The sequence below is a fragment of the Poecilia formosa genome, unplaced genomic scaffold (assembly GCF_000485575.1).
Source record: "Poecilia formosa unplaced genomic scaffold, Poecilia_formosa-5.1.2 Scaffold179, whole genome shotgun sequence".
In the NCBI taxonomy this organism is placed as follows: Eukaryota; Metazoa; Chordata; class Actinopteri; order Cyprinodontiformes; family Poeciliidae; genus Poecilia; species Poecilia formosa.
In genome coordinates, this window is record NW_006800118.1 from 1,013,654 (window position 1) to 1,033,441 (window position 19,788).

Genomic DNA, 19,788 nt, shown 5'->3' on the forward strand with positions numbered 1-19,788 from the left:
AAACTTTACAAATGATATTTGTAGATGTTAAATATTCTTACAGGACTTCGTTAATTGTTGAAATGACCCTAAGTAAAAAAAGAAGTGAAGAGCTGCTTCTCTCGTACCCACCTCCACCAGCACCAGCAATCTGGAGGGGGGGGCCTGACGGACCCGTTGCATGCAGTCACTCATCACACCACTAGGTGGCTCCAAACAAACGCATTGATCAAAAATCTCATAAACACATACAACTCTACAATCATTTTGATCAAAACTCACAAAGACGCACACAAGCTTTTATCTCTGTTACACCCACCCTTGCTGAATTTTGACCAAAATGATTAAAGTGTAGAATTATCACCATAATGGAAAATAAATAAATGAATAAATAAATCGCATGAATTGGCTGTAATGAATATACAAGGTCCAACTGAAATAGTATCCTTTACATAGGATGAAGTGGCAAGAAAATGGTGCCTTATTCCTTGCCAGCTCCTGGAAGCAGGATGCAGCCTACATCCCACATAATCCATGCCCAAACTAAAAGAGGTCCCTAAACCTGGACCTGTACCAACAATGGTAATATACACTACAAAAACAAAACAAAGCTCAGGACAAGGAAAACTCAGATTAGAAAATAACCTATTACTATTAATGTCTTTGCTGGAACATTTGAAACACTGAGTTAGAAACCCTGTCAAAAAGCTGACTAGCATCATCATTAGCAGCTATGTTGGTCATCACCTGGATCAGTCTATTGACAGGTTTGACTATTCTACCAACACAGGTTCTAACTGTATAAATAGTGTCAGGCTCAGTGTCAGTAACAGACTGAGCAACTAGTGAAGTGTGTGGACAAAAACTCTGTGTATCAACTGAAGCATTTGAGGAATTATTGTCACAGACCATTTCACTAGGGAACAACAGAGATCCCCCGTCTGCCTGTGCTGCAGAGACAACGTCTCCAACAAAGTCATTCACAGGGGCAACATCACGGGGCTCATCAGATAGGGAGCTGACCCAATCTTATGTTCTGATTTTTGAATCATTTTCCTGAATGACTGATCCCAGGGCATCTGAAATAGTGTTAATGTCAGAGCTTTCAGGTGTGACAGCAGCAGAGTCGACAGGCACACTGGATGTATCAACAGGCAAGAAGTTCACTAGCATCAAGAGGTTACGATGCACAACTCGAACTTGACCGGTGGTGGGGTGTTTTATTTGGTATGTGTGAGTTGTAGGGTTCATGCCCACAACAGTGTATACTGTAGACTCCCAGCAGTCAGCAGTTTTGCGTTTGCCTCTTTCACGCTTGTTTGATACTAAAACACGGTCACCAACCCCAATAGATTTCACTTTAGTATTGCGATTGTAGAGACCAGCCTGTCGATCTTGTTCCTTGTTAGCATGATTTTGAGCTATGGTCATTGCATTTTGAAGATCTTTAGTCAGGGACAGTACATATCCACCAATTTCAGGATCATGGAGGATGTTCTTGAAAAGCACATCAACAGGGAGGCGTGGCACTCTCCCATTCTTTTGTGAAGAACTGAAATTTTGTGCTGTCAGGTGAGTGCAACATGTTGGAGTTCTGGTCTTTGGCATTTGACTGTCTGAAAGCCTCCTGTACTGAACCAGGTGAAACAGGGAGGGCCTCATTAAGTAGCTGGCTGTATGGGCTTTGCAACAGTCTCCTTCCCACAGTAGATTTGACGAAGGGATGGCAACTTAAGGCATTTGCCATCACATTTTTAGAGCCAGGAAGATATTTAATATCAAAGACGTAAGAAGCCAGCTTTGCCACCCATCGCTGTTCACAGGCGTCCAGACGTGGCTTTGTGAGAATATGGGTGAGTGGGTTGTTGTGTGTCCACACTGTAAATACATGCCCTTTTAGCCAGTGGCTAAATTTGTCACACACTGACCATTTCAGTGCTAAAAACTCGAGACGGTGGGCTGGATATTTCTTTTGAGCATGTGTGAGAGACTTGCTAGCGAATGCTATTGGACGAGCCACACTTTCACCCTCCTGAACTTGTGAGAGGACTGCACCCAAACCATCTAGCGATGCATCAGTAGACAGGACAAATGGGCGGTTAAAGTCTGGGTGGGCCAGAATTACGGAGTTAACCAAAGCTGCTTTAAGCTCCATGAATGCAGAGAGATGCTCGTCTGTCCAATCAGCTGGAGTCAATTTGCGGAACTGGAGTTTTCGCTTGGTGAGTATCTTTGGTTTGCACCAGCCAGTAGGTAAAACATCCATCCATCCATTTTCTTTACACCCTTGTCCCTTGGTGGGGTCGGGAGGGTTGCTGGTGCCTATCTCCAGCTAATGTTCCGGGCGAGAGGCGGGGTCACCCTGGACAGGTCGCCAGTCTGTCACAGGGCAACACAGAGACACCATGCACACACACACTCACACCTAGGGGCAATTTGGAGAGGCCAATTAACCTGACAATCATGTTTTTGGACTGTGGGAGGATACCAGAGTACCTGGAGAAAACCCACGCATGCACAGGGAGAACATGCAAACTCCATTCAGAAAGACCTGGGCTGGGAATCAAATCCAGAACCTTCTTACTGCAAGGCAACAGCTCTACCAACTGCGCCACTGTGCAGCCCGTAGATAAAACAGTGGTCAGGCAATTGCAGAATAGCTTGGGATGAAATGTTGGTAGTAGTTGACCATGCCAAGAAATGATCGAATGCGTGAATGAGATGGAATGATACCATCTGGCTCCATGAGATCTGTAGTGAGCATGTTGCTGATGGACTCTACTTTAGAAGGATCTGTAGAAACACCAGACTTGTCAATTATGTGACCAAGAAACTTCACAGATCTTCTCAGCAACCAGCATTTCTTTGGAGCCAGTTTGATGTTATGGTAACGGAGACGACCAAACACCATCTCCAACCTCTCGAGAGCTACTTCCTCAGATGGTCCAAACACCAGCAAATCATCGAGGTAACATAGCAGGCTGAGAAAGTTCTGGTCACCGAATATTGAGGTCATCATCCTCATAAAACTGGTAGGGCTGTTGCACAGGCCTTGGGGAAGTCTGTTGTATTCATACAACCCCATGGGTGTCGTAAAGGCGGAGTATTTACGGTCATCTTCATGGAGTGGCATGTTGTAAAAGCCAGACGTGAGGTCCATTGTGCTGAAGAACATGTTTCCTCCCAAGGCAGCCAAGCAGTCAGCCTGATGTGGTAGGGGATGAGCATCCTTCAGGGTCCGTCTGTTGAGCCATCTGAAGTCTGTGCAAATCCGTAAGTCACCGTTCTTTTTCCAAACAAGGACAAGAGGTGAGGCAAATTCACTTGTCAATTTCCGTATAATTTCTTTCTCCTCCATCTCATTCCGGACTTGACGGAGCTTCTGACACTCAGCAGGAGGTACGCGGCGATAGGGCAGCCGAAAGGGTCTCTCGTCAGTGAGCCGGATCCTGTGTATAAATTCTTTTGCTTCTCCACAGTCTAAGTGGTGGCGGGAGAAGACATCCTCATAACTGATCACTAGATCTGCCAGCTTTCTCCACCAATCATCTGACACATCACAAGACTGTAGGTCCAGATCCCCCAGACCAGCACTTCTCCGTTTTTCCTGTATATTGTCATTGTTTTCTTCTGCAGAATCAACATCAGTGGTGGCCTGATATGAGCATGTTACATCTTGTATATCTAGGTCCTCCATAGCAAGACAGGTGTATATATCACAACTGGCATCCATAGATCTCCATGTTCAGATCTACTATTGAAGTCGGTCTTACTCTGGAACCACCACATCCTACAAATACAATGTCAGTAGTCTCCTGGTGAGAGATTACAACACCGGCGTTAATCAGTGACTGTAGGGCTACGTCGCTCAATGAGCATGCCATTGAACCACTAGCATGGCACCAAGAATTAATTTGTCATTAACTTTGACATTTGTGTAGAATAAACTGTCACTTTTCTTGACTTTTTGTGTGTCTTGTATAATTATATTTTCAGACTCATTTAGTCTTTGAATATTTTGGTACAGTTCAGCACCATCAAATATGTGGCAGGAATCACTTCGACCCATGCGGCCTCCCTTCAGGCACAGGTCGCTTAGTTTCCCTGCACATTGTCTGTTGGGACAGCTCTGTTTGGGCAAGACCGCCTTGTGTGGTCAGGACTGAAACATGTGAAACTAAGGCGGTCTGAACGGCAGTGGGCTTCTGTCGTGTGCTTGTCATCATTGCATATGCGACAATTTATAACAGGTCTGGCTCGACCCCATGTGCGCTTGTGACGAGCAGATGATACCTGGCCACCAACCTGGACTTTATCAAGGACCTGCCTGAGTATAGACATCACCTCTCCAAGCATGGCTCCTTCTTGTGGGAGACTGAGCTGCTGACTTTGTGGAACTGGAGCAAAAGGTTGGTACTGCACTTGTGAGAACTGGCAGTCCTGCTTTGCAGGTTGCAGGACAGGAAGGTAAGACTGTGGAGAAGGGGAATCTAATGTAGCGGCCAGCTGCTGGTTCTGTACCATCAAAGGGGAACATGAATTTGGTGGCGCCTCAGAGGCAGGTTGTACATTGTAAGAGCACAAAACATTATTTGATCTTTGTGCACCACCAGGGACTTGGGATTCAATGTGTGTGTCATAGCAGAACAGTAGGGCTGCAGATGGTTTGTGGATTGGTGTTTTGATCCTGGACACACTCTCTCTGGTGCTCATCTAGCCTCTCCTGGATGTCTTTTGAGGTCCATTCATGTATTTGCTTGTACTTAAATACTGAAGTCAGTTCTGCATCAGGGCAGTGTTTTACAAACATTTTAGCAATTTCACTGCTCATATCATCAGTTTGTTTTCCTTGACGCTTTAAACCTTCTTCAGCCATATCTGCAGGTTTGTTGAGCAGAATCCAATAGTCAAAAGCATCCTCTTTTTGAAATGGCAGTGTGGAGTAGAAGTCTTGCAGCGGCAGGCAGGAGGATGTGTGACTGAAGTATTGTATCAGTATGTTATACATCACATCTGGGGAGCATGTAGCATTTAAAACAGGGTCACTTTTAAGACCAATCTTAACCACATCTCTGGCTCTGCCCATTAGCCTCCAAATAATGTGAACCTAACTGATAAATCATGTCACTTAATAGGTGTAAGTCATGGCCAGTAGATGTAGAGTGGCTTGGGTCCCCAAATGACATCGGCCTTATAGGTGTCTCAGCTGGATAGAAAGCTAATCCCTGAGGCCTATTACTTGCAGGTAACATGGGTGAGGCACAAAAATCTGACCCAACTGCCACTCCTGACTGAAAAGTGAGACCCATTACACCTCTACCTCTCCCAAAGGAGGGTTGACTGTTCACATTTGGTTGGAATCTGCCATTTCAAAATGGAAGACTGAAAATAAAACACTCAAAAATCAGTCACTTATTGGCAATGAAGCCAATATTCTGCCTTCAGTCCTTTAACCTTGTGGCCCAGGTGTCTTGAAGTGAAGAGGTAGCTTGTAAGTACATGACACAACAACCAAGGCGAACAGCAACAAGCTGATCAGGAATCATAGTCATGGCACCAGTGCAACTCTTCTTGTTTAGTCGTCAGTCCCCTAGTACAATACAGAATAAAAAACTCTTCACAATGTGGCTTTGACTGCAGGCAAGTAGTCCGACAGGCTCCACCAGCGCTCCTCAGAATTCTTTATTATTATTTTTTAGATTTGATCGTATCAACAATGTCATGTTTGGTTGCAGTTTACGGACCGACATGCACGAACACAATCAGGAGACGCGTGTACAAAACAATAAAGAAGTTTATTGAAAAAAGGGGAAAGGGTTGGGGGAAAAACACGGAGCAGGAGTCAGGAAGGGATAACCAGTTCAGCCACTGTCAACGAGAGGAAGCGATTAGTATCTGCGAATCCAGGGAGGTGGATGAATATATATACTGAGGAGGGGAAAGGCTTACTAGGAGCAGATGGAAGTTCTCTTGGGAGCAGAGAAAGACCCAGGGGCGGCGTGGAGAGGCAACGAACCGTTGGAGGGCGGACAGGTAAGTCTGGCTGAGTGGAGGAGCGAGCTGGCGGCTGGTCGCGGTCCGGGATAAACGATCCACAGAACTCTTCTCTCGAGGAACTCCGGAGGAATCCAGGTAAACCTAATAAGAGGAAAAACACAGGAGGCGATTATCTCGGGGAAATGCTCAGAGGGCCTTACTCTGGAACGATTTGTTACCGAGGTAAACAAACACTCAGGCAAGGGAGTGTCAGCTCGCCGCTTCTTTGCTGCCACAGGTGTGTCCCTGGGTTCGACCACACGCTTTTCCAGGGGCTCTGCTCCTAGGCGGCATCTGGTGGAGGAAGTGGGAAGCGGCAGGCTTCCAAAAAACAAAAGGACAAAACAAAAACAAACCACCGATCCTGACACAATAAATATAACAGTTAACAAATTTCCAAAAACAAAACAAAACAAAACATTCTTATTCAATGAATCAATCAAAAATAACTAACAGTAAAATAACAGACAACTGTTATACCAGTTGACAAGTAAAACATTCACAAAACATTTTATAAATAAATTTATACTTTGAACCCACCTAGTAAAACACAGAATAAAAAACTCTTCACAATGTGGCTTTGACTGCAGGCAAGTGGTCCGACAGGCTGAAAAATAAAAGACACAGTTAGCGCCGTGACTGAGTGGTCAGCCACGAACACCAACCGGCGCAGCTCCCACTCATAGGGTCACATCTTTCCAGCCCAACCACGAGAAAAACTTTACAAATTATATTTGTAGATGTTAAATATTCTTACAGTATTTCGTTAATTGTTGAACTAGAAAAATATGACCCTAAGTAAAAAAAAAAAGAGGCGAAGAGCTGCCTCTCTCGCACCTACCTCCACCAGCGCTCCTCAGAATTCTGGTGGAGGAAGCCGCGAGAGTGCCTGACGGACCCGTTGCATGCAGTCACTAATCACACCACTAGGTGGCTCCAAACAAACGCATTGATCAAAAATCTCATAAACACATACAACTCTGTAATCATTTTGATCAAAACTCACAAAGACACACACAAGCTTTTATCTCTGTTACATAAGTAAACCTCAAAATTTGTCAAATAAATTGTATTTTAATTAACACAAATGCATTGGCGACTAATATGCACATTCTATTTCAAAGCAAGAAAATTGGAAAAAGTAGTTGAATATGATGATATTTAACAGAAAGTCAAGAAATGTAAAAAATGTTAAAATGTAAAAAAAAAAATAGCAGTACACACATCATTCTTTACAAACTCAAAAATATACTGTATAATATAAGAAATGTCTGAAAATTCAACTTTCCTCAGAATTATAAACTAATATTTAGTTGCATAACCAAGGTTTCTGATAACTGCTTCACATCTGTGGTCCATGGAGTCAATCAATTTCAGACACCCGTCAACAGGTATTGCAGCCCAGTACAGTTGTACTATGTTCCACAATTCCTCTGCATTTTTTGGTTTTACCTCACAAACAACATTTTTTTATGTCAGCCCACAAATTTTCTATTGGATTAGGATCCAGGGATTGTGCTGATCCATTATTTGAATTCTATTTTTATGGAACCATGATTTTGGTGGTGTGCTTGGGGTCATTGTCTTGTCGAAACACTAATTTCAAGGGCATGTCCTCTTCAGCATACGGCAATATGACTTCTTCCAGTACTCTGGTGTACTCAAACTGATCCATGACCCCTGGTATGTGATATATAGGACCTCTTGTACACAAGAAACATCCCCACTTCATGAAGCTTGAACCACCATCCTTCACTGCCTTCACTGTGTACTGTGGCTTGAATTCAGTGTTTGCAGGACATCTGACAAACTGTCTGTGGCCCTTAGAACCAGAAAGAACATTCTCACTCTCATCAGTCCATAAAATATTACTCAATTTCTTTGTAGGCCAGTCACTGTGTTCTTTGGTAAGTTGTAACTGCTTCAGCACATGCATTTTATTTTCACAATGGGACTTTGTGGAGGTTTCTTGCTGGTAGCTTGGCTTTACGCAGATGTCTGATTGTTAAAGTACTCACAGACAATGTCAGGTCTTTGTTGATCCTCCTGGAGCTGATCATTGGCTGAGCCTTTGCCATTTCGGTTATTGACTATTCCATTCAAATAATTGTTTTTCATTTTCTTTCTCGCCTTTCTGGTTTTGGCTGCCATTTTAAAGAGTTTGAGATCATTTTAGCTGAACAGCCTATCTTTTCTGCACTTCTTTATGTTTTTTTCTTCTTCTATTATTATTTTTTTATCAAAAAAAAAACGCTCTTCTTCTGAAAAGTGTCATGAGTGTCCCCTTTTACTGTTTTTCCAAGGACAAATGCAAATCCAGCCCATGCAATGTCAGTTACCTTGATCCTTCAACAAGGATCACCTGCATAACATTTTTTTTCACATAATCAATGACCTCACTAACTGAACTGCACTGCTATTTGTTTTAGCACACCCCTTTCAGTAAATGAATCAGTTTCACAGAATTAGCAGCATGCATATCATGCCTGTTGGTATCCTATACCTTTACTAAACCTTCTAGAAACTTGTTTGTAGTGTAGAAGAAATTCTAACACAAACAATGTTTTATCTTGCTAGTGATGTGGGTCTGCTATTATTTTGAAAACAACTGTATGTTGTTTTTAAACAACATACAGTTGTTTTTGAAAACAACTGTATGTTTCCTTGAGATTAATAAAGTACTACCTAACCTAAGTTAAAGTAAAAATGTCTACAAGTGAAAATTTATTATTTGACTTCAGGGAAAATTATTTTAATAAGTTCATTTCTGGAATAAGTGGTTTTGCTTTTCTCCACATTTACACTGTAGACATGCACAACAGCTTTTAAAACTAGGGTTGGAAGTGAAAAAATGACATTTCATAAGCATTTTTCAAGAATAAAATTACAGATCTGAATCAAGAGACCCAAAGCCAGGTAACAGAATGTACATATCTACAGAATGAGTCAAACATAAAGATGAGTAGATCAACACAATATTTTTCCCTGACAATCCATAATGCTACCAACTGGAGAGGGAGACAGATCTGTGTGTGCGTGTGTGTGTCATGTGCTCAAATGATTCACACAGACGATGCTTATTTGGTGATGCCAGGCAGCATACCGATTTGCTCAGCGAAAGAAAAAGAAAAAAACACATGCAACATCAAACAGGGTTTGGGAGATTCATCAGTCTTGGGTATTGGTCATTCTGTTCAGATTGATTTTTTTTACAATAATTTTACACCAATCCTCAAGGCAAAAGGGCTTGGCTTCTGTAGAACTTCACACGTCTGTAACAAGGACGCTTCGACAGGTGTTTCACAGCCCTGCCACAAACTCAGATTTTTATCTTTAGGTTCTTTTATCATTTTAATTGCCTTCCTACTCAATTCCACATAATTCTCATCTCCCTTCAGTGTTCTATATTGGATTTCTCTTATTGAAGTGGATTTTAACTAGGCCAGTCAGCAAAAAGGAGCCGTTGTGAATGGTGATGTAGTTTCTGTGCCGTTCAAGAACTGCAGTCTGCCTACCGCTGTAGTTTGACAGAGGAGGAAGTGAAGGAAGTCATTCAGTCTGTTAGCCACACTTCCAAATACCGAATCAACATTAAAGCTGGAGTAACTTTTATTAAAAATATATATGACATATTTGATAACTGTCACTATGTCATGATAGTATAAGACAGATGATCTGTAAAAAATAATTGAGCTCATCTGGTTCCTCTCAGCAATAACTAGAAACATCCTATTGGAGCCAGGAGGAGGGCCTTAGTCCTGACAATCATGCTCGTGCCCATCTCCAGTAAGAACTATGACTGCACAATATTGGAAAATCTTGGGCTGCTGATAATATTGCAATAATTATCAGTTGTCATATATGCCCATTTTCTACTTTCCTCTCCATCTCATCTCTGTTTCCATCACTCTGTGACCTTTAGCATTTTGGATAATATCATTAGTGTCGGGTAGGAACATCTGGTGTGCTATAAGTCTGTCAAACTGAATATTATATTAGTGAGAAAAATGGAAATTTATGACACTTGAAATAAAGTCAAACTGATTGTATTCCAAACAGTTCTTAGTGACGTAAATATTGCACACACTGATTCTACAGATTCTCGTAGACAGAATCCACTGATTTCATGAGACTCATGAAATCACTCTAAATTTCTTTTAGTGCAGCTACAAAAACAGATCCGTCTTAAAAATCTGTTAAGACAGAATTGCCAACATCTGCAAATGCAGAGAGACAGAAGACAGTTTTGGAGAACGGGCAAATGTCTAGAATAAACACACCAAACAGTTGAAAAGTGTTACTAAAAATACAACTATAAAATATATGAGGGAATAGGATTCCTAAATGATGCAATATTTATCAAGGGTTTAACATGTATAAGAAAATCAAACATTGTCTCACACTGACGATTCATATAAATATACAGAGTACTAGCTTACTGATTTGTTTACTGTAGTAGCACCTTCTGTTTAGATTCAAGATAAGTACTCAGTGATTAAATAAAATACATGTCAAAACTCAAGGTCCATTTAACATGGAAGCTGTGGGGTGCACATCTAGAAGGAATTTTCATGTTCTGTCACACAATAAAATAATGTATAAAAATAGATTCATTTTGCATACAGTTCTACATACTTAAATACTCAGCTATAAAATTCATAATATTTACACCAGCAACATTATGCATACCCAATTCTTCCACTTATTACCACACATTGTGGTAGCATAAGCCCCAATTTACATTTGAATATGCAGGATTTAGAAGATCTAATGGGTGTACTTCAAATTAAAATAAATTTTCTTCAATTCATATTTTAATAAGTGACTTTTCCACAATATACCAAACACTGAAGGTGAAGAAAATAATTTGTATTATTAGGAACCAACATAGGTTCTCCACCACAGTAAGGCCAATAATGTTTATGGTAAACTGGCTGCAGCCCAACATTCTGATACAAGCGTCCCACTCCCTCAGCATCGATACTGCTTCACCTGCATTTTGGGAATCAAAAGCAAAAAAATCAGATGAGGAAACGTTTTAAGTGGGATTTGATTAAACATTTAGCCCAACCTTTAACCAAGGTTGCTCTGTGACCATGTCAGAGATGCAATCATCCCAAACAGGAAGCCATGGGAGACAAAGATAACAGCTGGTGTGTGTTTTCAGCAGACACACACTGTGATCTTGTTATGCTGCTGTAGAATGGGAGAGACAGATTCCTTCTGTTTCTCCTCAGTGTTGTGCTGGACCAGCGGAGGCCTGTCAGTTCTGCGTTTAGCCTTCTTTGTCAAAAGGCCTGACGAAGGGGATCCATTCAGAGTTCTTTTGATGGATGTCTTCCCGCTTACTGTTCTGTCAGCTAGACTGGAGTGACTGGGCGAGTCCATGGTGCTGTTTGAACACAGAGGTGACAGACTAAAAGGGTCCGACAGAGTCATGTGGTAGAAACTGTTGCTTCCAGATAGTCCATCCCGTCGCTCCAGAGCAGGGAGCAGCTCAGACATGGCAGAGGTAGAGTCTTCATCTGGAGGTTGCTGCTGGAACCATAAACATAGGTGGGTTATTAAGCAGGAATATCAATTAAAGTTTTTCAAAATGCAGTATCTCATAAAAGGATGTGTTAAATGAAATGGAATGTTTAAAACCAATGAAAAAATGGCTGGTTTCATTGTGAGAATTATTCTAAATTGTGAGTGTCTAAAAGAATTTGCTTTGAGTCATCCGTACCTGTAAGAGCGGAGTGTCTGCACGAGATATAGATGTAGGAGGACACTGGGACACTTTGGCCAGGTCCAGTAGCACCTCTTCATTGTGGAATGTTTCTTTGGAGCCCCCAGTTTCCAGCAGGGCAATCACGATAGCGCTGGTGTTGTCAGCACGCAACATGCGCTGGCGCCACCGCAGCAACGAATGGCTCACAAGCTGCCTGGCACTTGAAACGCCACATGGTACCTGGAATGATGAATGCTTGTTATTGTTCTGATGATGGTTGATAATGAGATGGACCTTATTGATTAGCCATTACACATGAAACAGTCTTTTGACCAGGCTTCCTTATCTGACCGTTAATATAAAAACTACAAAGTACCAGAGAATCACATCAACCCAAACAGCTTACCACTTCCTCATCGTTCTTCTGACACATGGAGATGGCCTCTTGAGGTGGCACCATATTCCAAAGACCATCACTCCCCAGGACGATGTAGCGGTGCTTTCGAGGGTCAAGAATAACAACGCTGGTGTCTGGCTCAGGAGAAACCACAAACTCTCCGCTGTAGAAGTCATAACTCCACAAATCACCTGTGTTGTGGAAGTGAAAAAATAAATATCAATGTAGCTGCATCAATGATGGAAAAAAGACCATCATGTTTTAAGAAGGTGTTAAAGGTAAAAAAAAAAACACGCACACAAATGCCATCAGTTGTAATCACAAGCTCCAGATAGATGTTGCCTTGAAAGTAATCCACACCACACTGACAATTCCTCCTGCCATAGAACTTTTTATGTAATGACATCCAACTCACTATCAAAGTAATGAATGTTTCTTTATTTTTTGTAGAAATTTTAAAAAGATGAACAGAATGGTTTCCAGTATGTTTATTGATGTAACTCATGCCTCTGTAATGAAGATGTACAAGATGACGTCGTCATTTGTGTCCCTGATTAAGACACTTCACCCGCCTTGCCTGCTGGTGTTGGTCAGAATGGATGACGGCACAAAACTACTGCCTGGCTTCCGTCAGACTGCCCCAGTCTGTAGCTACAATCCAGTAGTTTTCCATCATCTGTGTGTGAATTTGGTCTTCAAGGTTTCAATTTGATATATAAAGGGCATTATAAACAACATTGATTATTATTATATAATTAAACAACTAAGCTGGATTGTTGCAGTCATTGTTGCTACAATGGTTTATTTTTTTAAGTTAATATTAATATTTAAGCTTCTGAAATAAATTTCTGAGCTTTCTGAATGGCCAAATCATCTGTTCAGGCAGCACCAGCTGTGGCGTAATTGATTGAAATTGTCTTGTTGGTTGTTTCTCACCTAAAGCTCGAGCAACAGCCAAGAAAGGTATCTGGTCAATAACGGTGCTCCGACGAACTGGACCATTGTGACTGAGTCTGGGCCTCTTCCAGACCACACGGTTCACTCCTGACTTCTTGATCACACTGAGAGAGATACAAGAAGAGAGGGGTTTACATGTGCATCAAGCAAAGTCCACATAAAAATAAAATAAGTTTTAAGCAACAGTAAGGTGTTGCTCACCTCCTTTAATACATTTCTTGTCACAGCAACAGGTCAAACCTACTTCTCTATGAAACTTACTACTCTCATCCACAGTGAACAGATCTAGGATTAAAATATTAAAATTCTAATAAACTTCTAATGACAATGAAATAAAATAAAAAATTAAGATTTTAACCAATTTGACTTTATGTAAACATGCTAGAATAAACCTTGTGTTTTTAAAGTAGCTTCACCCACTTAATATGGGAGAAAAATTGCAACCGAACTAAAATTTCAGCTGGCTATGTAAAATAACATTATAATCATTACTCATGATTTAATCCACAGCCTTTACAACAGTAAGTATTGCTCCAGCCTCATTTTACCCAACATTTACCTGCACCTGCATGTTCCTCTGACTTGTAGAGCAAGTGAAGCAAGTTCTGGTGACAGAAACTACAAACATCTAAAATCTTTTCAAAGGCTGCATAAAACTGCAAAAAACAAGGCCTACAGTACCCTTAAATACACCAATAGCTTCACAAGCTTGGTCAAACATGTAAAAACAACACAACTTTAATTTGTTCAGTTCAATTAGGTCAAAGATGTACAACAAAAAAATATGCTGCAACAAACTTTCTTTCCAAAGAAAGAATGATGTCACTCAGAGCACAAAGCATAGCATTAGACTGAATAGATCCGTCTTATGGATTGGTAACATTGTCACTGATACCCGAGCTAGATTATTTTTCAATACTGGGATCGATACAGTATCATTATTGGTTAATTTATGAAAACGCCCATCCCCCAAAGCTTCAGTGGGTTCTCATCCAGAAAGGTATTTAGGCATTTTTCATTGTTGCTCTAGTCATTCCTTTCCGATTAATCCAAAATTTCCAGATATTACAGCAGTGTCTACTTCTAAATGTTCCTGATTTAGCCTGTCATCAATGTGTGCAGAGCCAGAGAAAAATGTTGGTTTACCTTCCTCCAAGACCTTCAATACGTTCTCTCTCTTTGGGTAATTCAGGCTTGTGGTCCTGGGTCACTTCGACAGCTTTGATGAATGGGACTGAAGGATCATCCTGGACACCCAGAACTATGGCTGAATCTCCAACATGAGCCACATACATGCGGTTTCCTCTGAGCACTACAACACTGGCTGTGGTGCCTGATGTACTAGGAAGCCCTGTGAGAGTTTTTGGCCATTCAGCTGTGAAGAACAATACAAAGACAATACATGTTTACTGATTGTTTAATGCTCATTAGGGGTTCCATGTTAACCACTTGGCTGACACCAAAAAACAATGTACGGTACAGAAAAGTGCATTCAAAAATATATATGCATAAAAATGATTATAATATTGTTGCTCAGCAGTTTTTTTCCTTCTGTTTTTAAGCTTAGTTCTCTGATAGTAGCTCAGATTTTAAGGACAAGCATCGTCCAGAAACTGGCGTAACGCTGACCTCAACAGACATGTGCAGTGTAACTACCGGGATAGAAACTGTGACTTGCTTAAAAATGCAGCTGATATGCCCCGGCAAGTCCAGCCCGACACAAACACACCCACTGAGACAGTATCTGAACAACCCAAACTCAGCAAAACATGTCTATAGTCATCCAAGCTAACTATAGAAACTAAATTTCATGTTTGACTATAAACACAACAGATGTCGTTTATAGTTTTGAATCAGCTCTGCTTGATTCCGTGAACATCCTCGGTGATAGGGTTAGGTGCTTTGTTTACAGTCCCCGACACGGTGGCAGCAGCTAACACTGCTACAGCTAACACCGCTAGCTACGTACAGGGCTGAAGTTGGCATCCGATTTAACACACGAGTTCATTGTATGCCATTTTGGATTTTCATATATGGCTGCAATCATAAGTCAAACATGTACACAATTATTATCTATCGATTTGCAAAACTTTCACTTCACTTGTGAAAACAATACAGTTTTGATTATCTTTTGGCATGTCTACACTGCAAATGGCTTCTGTAATAGCTTCCATTTGATCATAAATTCACATTTCAGATCTTTTATTTGCTGGAAATATGCTAAAATGTCAGTCTCTGGTAGAAGCATATCACAAAAAAGGAGAGGAAAATATATACTTACATTGCCATTGCTGTATGCAGCCATAGTAAATCAAATGTATCATTTCATAATACCTCACAGCCTCTATGTAGACCACTAAACTGAATCGAAACTGAAAGCTGCAAGACACAGAACAGCCAAGCCTAGTCTACACTGACTGAGGTAAAGTCAGCTGACATTGGCTCTCCCTAAAGACTGGCTTCATGCATGTTAGATTACATTGATAGAGAAGCAGAGGTACCCTTACTGGCACAATCGGAATTACACGCAACTACTACTACCATATGCTATATCCAGAATACATATATAATTATTTCTTCTGTAGATTTTGCAGCCTCATGCAAGTACTTCTATAGGGTATACTTTGTCTCGTGTTCAGGAATTTATTTCTCACAGATCCCATGAGTTGACAACAAACTCTGAGAATATTATGCTAAAGAATTGCCTATGCTACTACGAGAACAAATATTCCATAGTTTTACTGTAGATCTTTGGATAAATACCAAGACTCATTTTCAAGAATTTCTTCTTGGCATTTAGCACATAACTGAAGGAAGCTTTACCGCCACCAACCAGAAAGGAGTGTAGACCATGCGACAAAAAGAATAAATTACCCTGTTATGCAAATAACACCGTTTTAAAAAATAAAACATAGCCTGATATCCTCTGCTTCCTGAATCTTTCTGCAATAAATCAACAATGTCTAATTTCATTTTCATATTACTAAAGATTAACTAACTTGATTTTCTGAATCTGGTGATATTGTCTCATCTTCCCCACAATCACATTTTCCCCGTTTCCTTCTTAAAAATAAGAAATGGACACACTGGACTATTCAGTTCCGAATTGTAGAATAATTGTCTCTTCTCTCCCATTCCTTCCTGATCTTCTCATTTCTCAAAATTTCCTTTGGATTTTATAAAACCACCATCCTTTCCTTTCTTCCTTTTTCAAGAATTTATTTCATCCACAAAGGCCAGTGTCCTGTGTTTCAGAAATGTTTCTGTTCCAACACATCTGATTCAAGTGACCTAATTAGCTCCTTATCGTGGCATTAAATTTTATCTGAAGACGGACATACCAGTGACCCATACAATGGTTTTCAATGTCATGGAGAACTTACTTTGGACAACACTGGTCTACACAGCATAGATTCTTTAAAACTCAGGTTTTGAACACTGATCCTCAGGACCTGATTTCCTGCATGTTTTAGATGTTTTACTGCCCTGAGTAGGGGTGGTAAACACCTAAAACATACCTGTTTTAAATAAATGAGTGATTAATGGCTTCTGTAGCACTTGATGGGTGAGGAGGCATCATTTTTTTCCAGGTGTGTTGGAGTAGAGAAACATCTAAAACAACAGGCTTGTTGCTTTCAGAATAAAATTTAAGGTTTTATTGATTTTTTTTAAAGTGTTTGAACTCCATGGGACCTTCCTACTTACCTGAGCTCTTGCAGCCCTACACCCCACCCAGAGCCCTAAAGTCAACTGACCAGCTTTTATTGTCTGTCCCTAAAGCTAGGCTAAAAACTAGAACGGACAGAGTCTTTTCTGTGCCGGCACTCAGACTGTGGAACAGTCTCCATCCGTCTGTTAAGCTTTCTCAGCAAGTAGGTCAGTTTAAGTCCAGCCTGAAAACTTATCTATCCTCACTAGCCTTAAAGAGAAAAGGTAAAGGATGGAAGATAATTGTTGCAGCTAAAATTTTAAATTGTTTGGTTTCCATTCATGCCATTAACTTTTGTTATCTCTGCTAATTTTATATTTGTCTTATTAGTTTTACTAAGCTTAATTTTATTTCTATTATCTAACTGTGATGTGTGTTGTGAAGCATTTGGTCAGCTGATGCTGTTGTAAATGTGCTATATCAATAAACTTTGACTTGACTTGGCTAAAACGGGAAAGACCATATATGTGCTTTAACTAGTGCTTTAAAATACATTTTTTGATTTATGAGACTAAAGGCAGTTGTCTGCCCCTGATCCAGTTTTATTTAAAATGCAAGAAGCACAGGATTTGAAATCCTCAAAACTTTCATAACTAGAATAGACGTTATATTAGGTCATACATGTGACTATCCTTTAAAAACACGTTGCAGGACCAGTGTCCTGCAACTTGTATTTGGATCTGTATTTGTATTTTTGAAGACGGAGTACAAATGTAATTGATTACAGTTTTATTAAAATAGAAATTAGAATTATTCACCTTAACACAGAGATGTCCAAAGTCACTCCTCAAGTGCGGGTATCCTGCATGTTTTGAATATCTCCCTGATTCAACACACCTGGACCAAATGATGGCTCATTTGCAGGCTTCTGCAGAACAATGGCATGCTAAGGAGATCGTTACCAACCCCAACGAGAGAACTAAAACATGAAGGATACCGGCCTTTGAGAGACTGACTTTGGACACCCCTATCTTTAACATCTTTAGAGTCGAGGAAATGAAATCCAAATCTTTAAAAGACAACGGAATGACCCTTTACACAAACAAAAATTCAGAGGCATTGAATCCGATACTGACTTCAGTTACGTTAGCGGTCATATTAAATTCGAAAAGAAACGCAAAATACTCTTATTTATACCTAAACCCGACTCAACCTGCGTTTAAAATGAAACAAACAACTCATGGTGGTCTTGGAACAATAAAACACTTGACAGACAGTGGAAAATTACTGTTGCCGTAGAACCTTCGAGTAAGATAGCAGTAACTAGGTGTCGGCAAAACATTCCTGTACGTTCCACAAAGTCAGGTTTTTGGCCATGTTTAAAAAGATGATTACATAATTTCCGACTGGTTGATATTAATTAGAATTTTGGGAGCTGATGTTAAACTTACGTAGCTTCTTCCACATAGCATGGTGGCAGGCTACAAATCCTTTGCGTATAGCCGAGCAGACCTCCCGGTCACAGTCAGACCAGAACCCGCGTTGTTTCTTTATGTATTCCCATAAACAGTCTCGCGCAAACTGCGCAGCCTCGCTACCCCCGTGGCCATCGAACACCGCGAAGAACGCCACGGAACGGCGGGAGCGGCTGGAGTTACTGGGTTGATCTCGAGGTGGACACTCGCTTCCCGGTGAAATGGTTTCCTCAAAAATGTGTTTTTCTTCAGTTCGAACTCGTTCACTTGATGATTCTGTAAGCTGCTCAGTCTCCGCTTTTCCATCTTTAATGTCTGGATGTGAATCCACAGCTGTAGAGCTAACGCTAAAAGCTCCCCCATTACCCGCCTCCTGCTCGCCCGGCGTCGGCTCATCTTCCCCCGGCTCGGGCTCCACTATGACCTCGGTCACGTCTTCCATGTATTTCCTGCCTCCTTGGTCAGTAAAGACACTAACTCGCATCAGCAAGGGGTTTTCCATGGTTCCAGCCCTAAAAAGCTTTTCAAGTTTTCGGATTTGTTGGAATATAAAATTGAAGCTGGGTCAGATTTGAATGCGGAGAAACGTCTTGCCTTTGTTTATGTTCGGGCGTAGTAAGCATGCTCAAACCGTACGTCTTGACGTCAGAAAGTGCTTTCTTCTGATTAAATGACGTGGCAACGCCACTGCGGTTGTTGCCCTCTACAGGTAAATCCAAACCTTTTCTACGCAAATAGGCCACATAATGTAAAATCATGAGCACAGCTGAAATCTACACCAGTGTAATTAGCAACTTGTAGTTCAAGCGTTTTGTTGTGGTTACAGTTCTTTATTTTGCAGACTTGTCAGACACATTTATGTAACCGGTGTGTACTATTAATGTCCTTTACTGATCGCCTAGACTTATACTGACCATTAACCTTGATGTGTTCTGCATTGTGTTCAGTTGAAGAAGGGACTCAAACCACAGCAGCTGCTGGTTGTTCTTTAATGCAGGTTGCTGGCAGAGGCCTGCACATTTTTTGCTGTCTCTCTTTCTTTAGAATCAGAATCAGATTTATTGACTAAGATTGTGTGTACCAAGAGGAATTTGACTTTGGTTTCTGTGCTCACATTATACCTATCTTATGGAAAATGGCAAAAGGAAAAAAATGAACAGTATGTACATGAGTGTGTACAGCCATTTATCAAAATAAAGAAAATGCTTATGATTGTGCAAATATGCCATTTTTTGTCTCGCATAGATGTTCATTGAATAGGGAAAGACACTGTCTCTGTGGAAGTTGGGTTTTAAGTGGCACTCTGTACGCCCGAACATAAACAAACCTGAAGGTCTAAACAGTTTGATATGTGGGGTCTGCAGAGAAACAAGTCCTGGAGAGTCAGCCCTGAAGATTTTCTATGCAGACCTGGTTGTTCATGCCACTCTGGGCCTGTCTTGTTTTGTGGCTGAGTCAAGCTGCACTGATGGATGTGATTGTGTAAAAGACTGACTGAATGAATAATAGCAGAAATTTTACTCATGTAAGAGTAGCATCCATCCATCCATCCATCCATTTTCTGTACACCCTTGTCCCTTGT

General features: G+C 40.9%; 1 protein-coding gene across 2 annotated transcripts; it reads right to left on the reverse strand.

The window, feature by feature from the left end:
* Nucleotides 1–9,226: 9,226 nt before the first annotated feature.
* On the reverse strand, nucleotides 9,227–19,375 carry ppm1da (protein phosphatase, Mg2+/Mn2+ dependent, 1Da). 2 transcript variants are annotated; one of them, XM_007565560.2, is made up of 6 exons: nucleotides 18,183–19,375; nucleotides 14,229–14,457; nucleotides 13,062–13,186; nucleotides 12,135–12,316; nucleotides 11,744–11,968; nucleotides 9,227–11,553 (listed from the first exon to the last, which is right to left on the reverse strand). In XM_007565560.2, the coding sequence occupies exons 1-6, from the start codon at nucleotides 18,706–18,708 to the stop codon at nucleotides 11,179–11,181; spliced, it is 1,662 nt and encodes a 553-aa protein (XP_007565622.1). In that variant the 5' UTR covers nucleotides 18,709–19,375; the 3' UTR covers nucleotides 9,227–11,178. The 2 variants fall into 2 exon arrangements, with proteins under 2 accessions (XP_007565622.1, XP_007565623.1); XM_007565561.2 differs by having other exon boundaries at nucleotides 9,227–11,550; nucleotides 18,183–19,361.
* Between the last annotated feature and the right edge of the window lie 413 nt (nucleotides 19,376–19,788).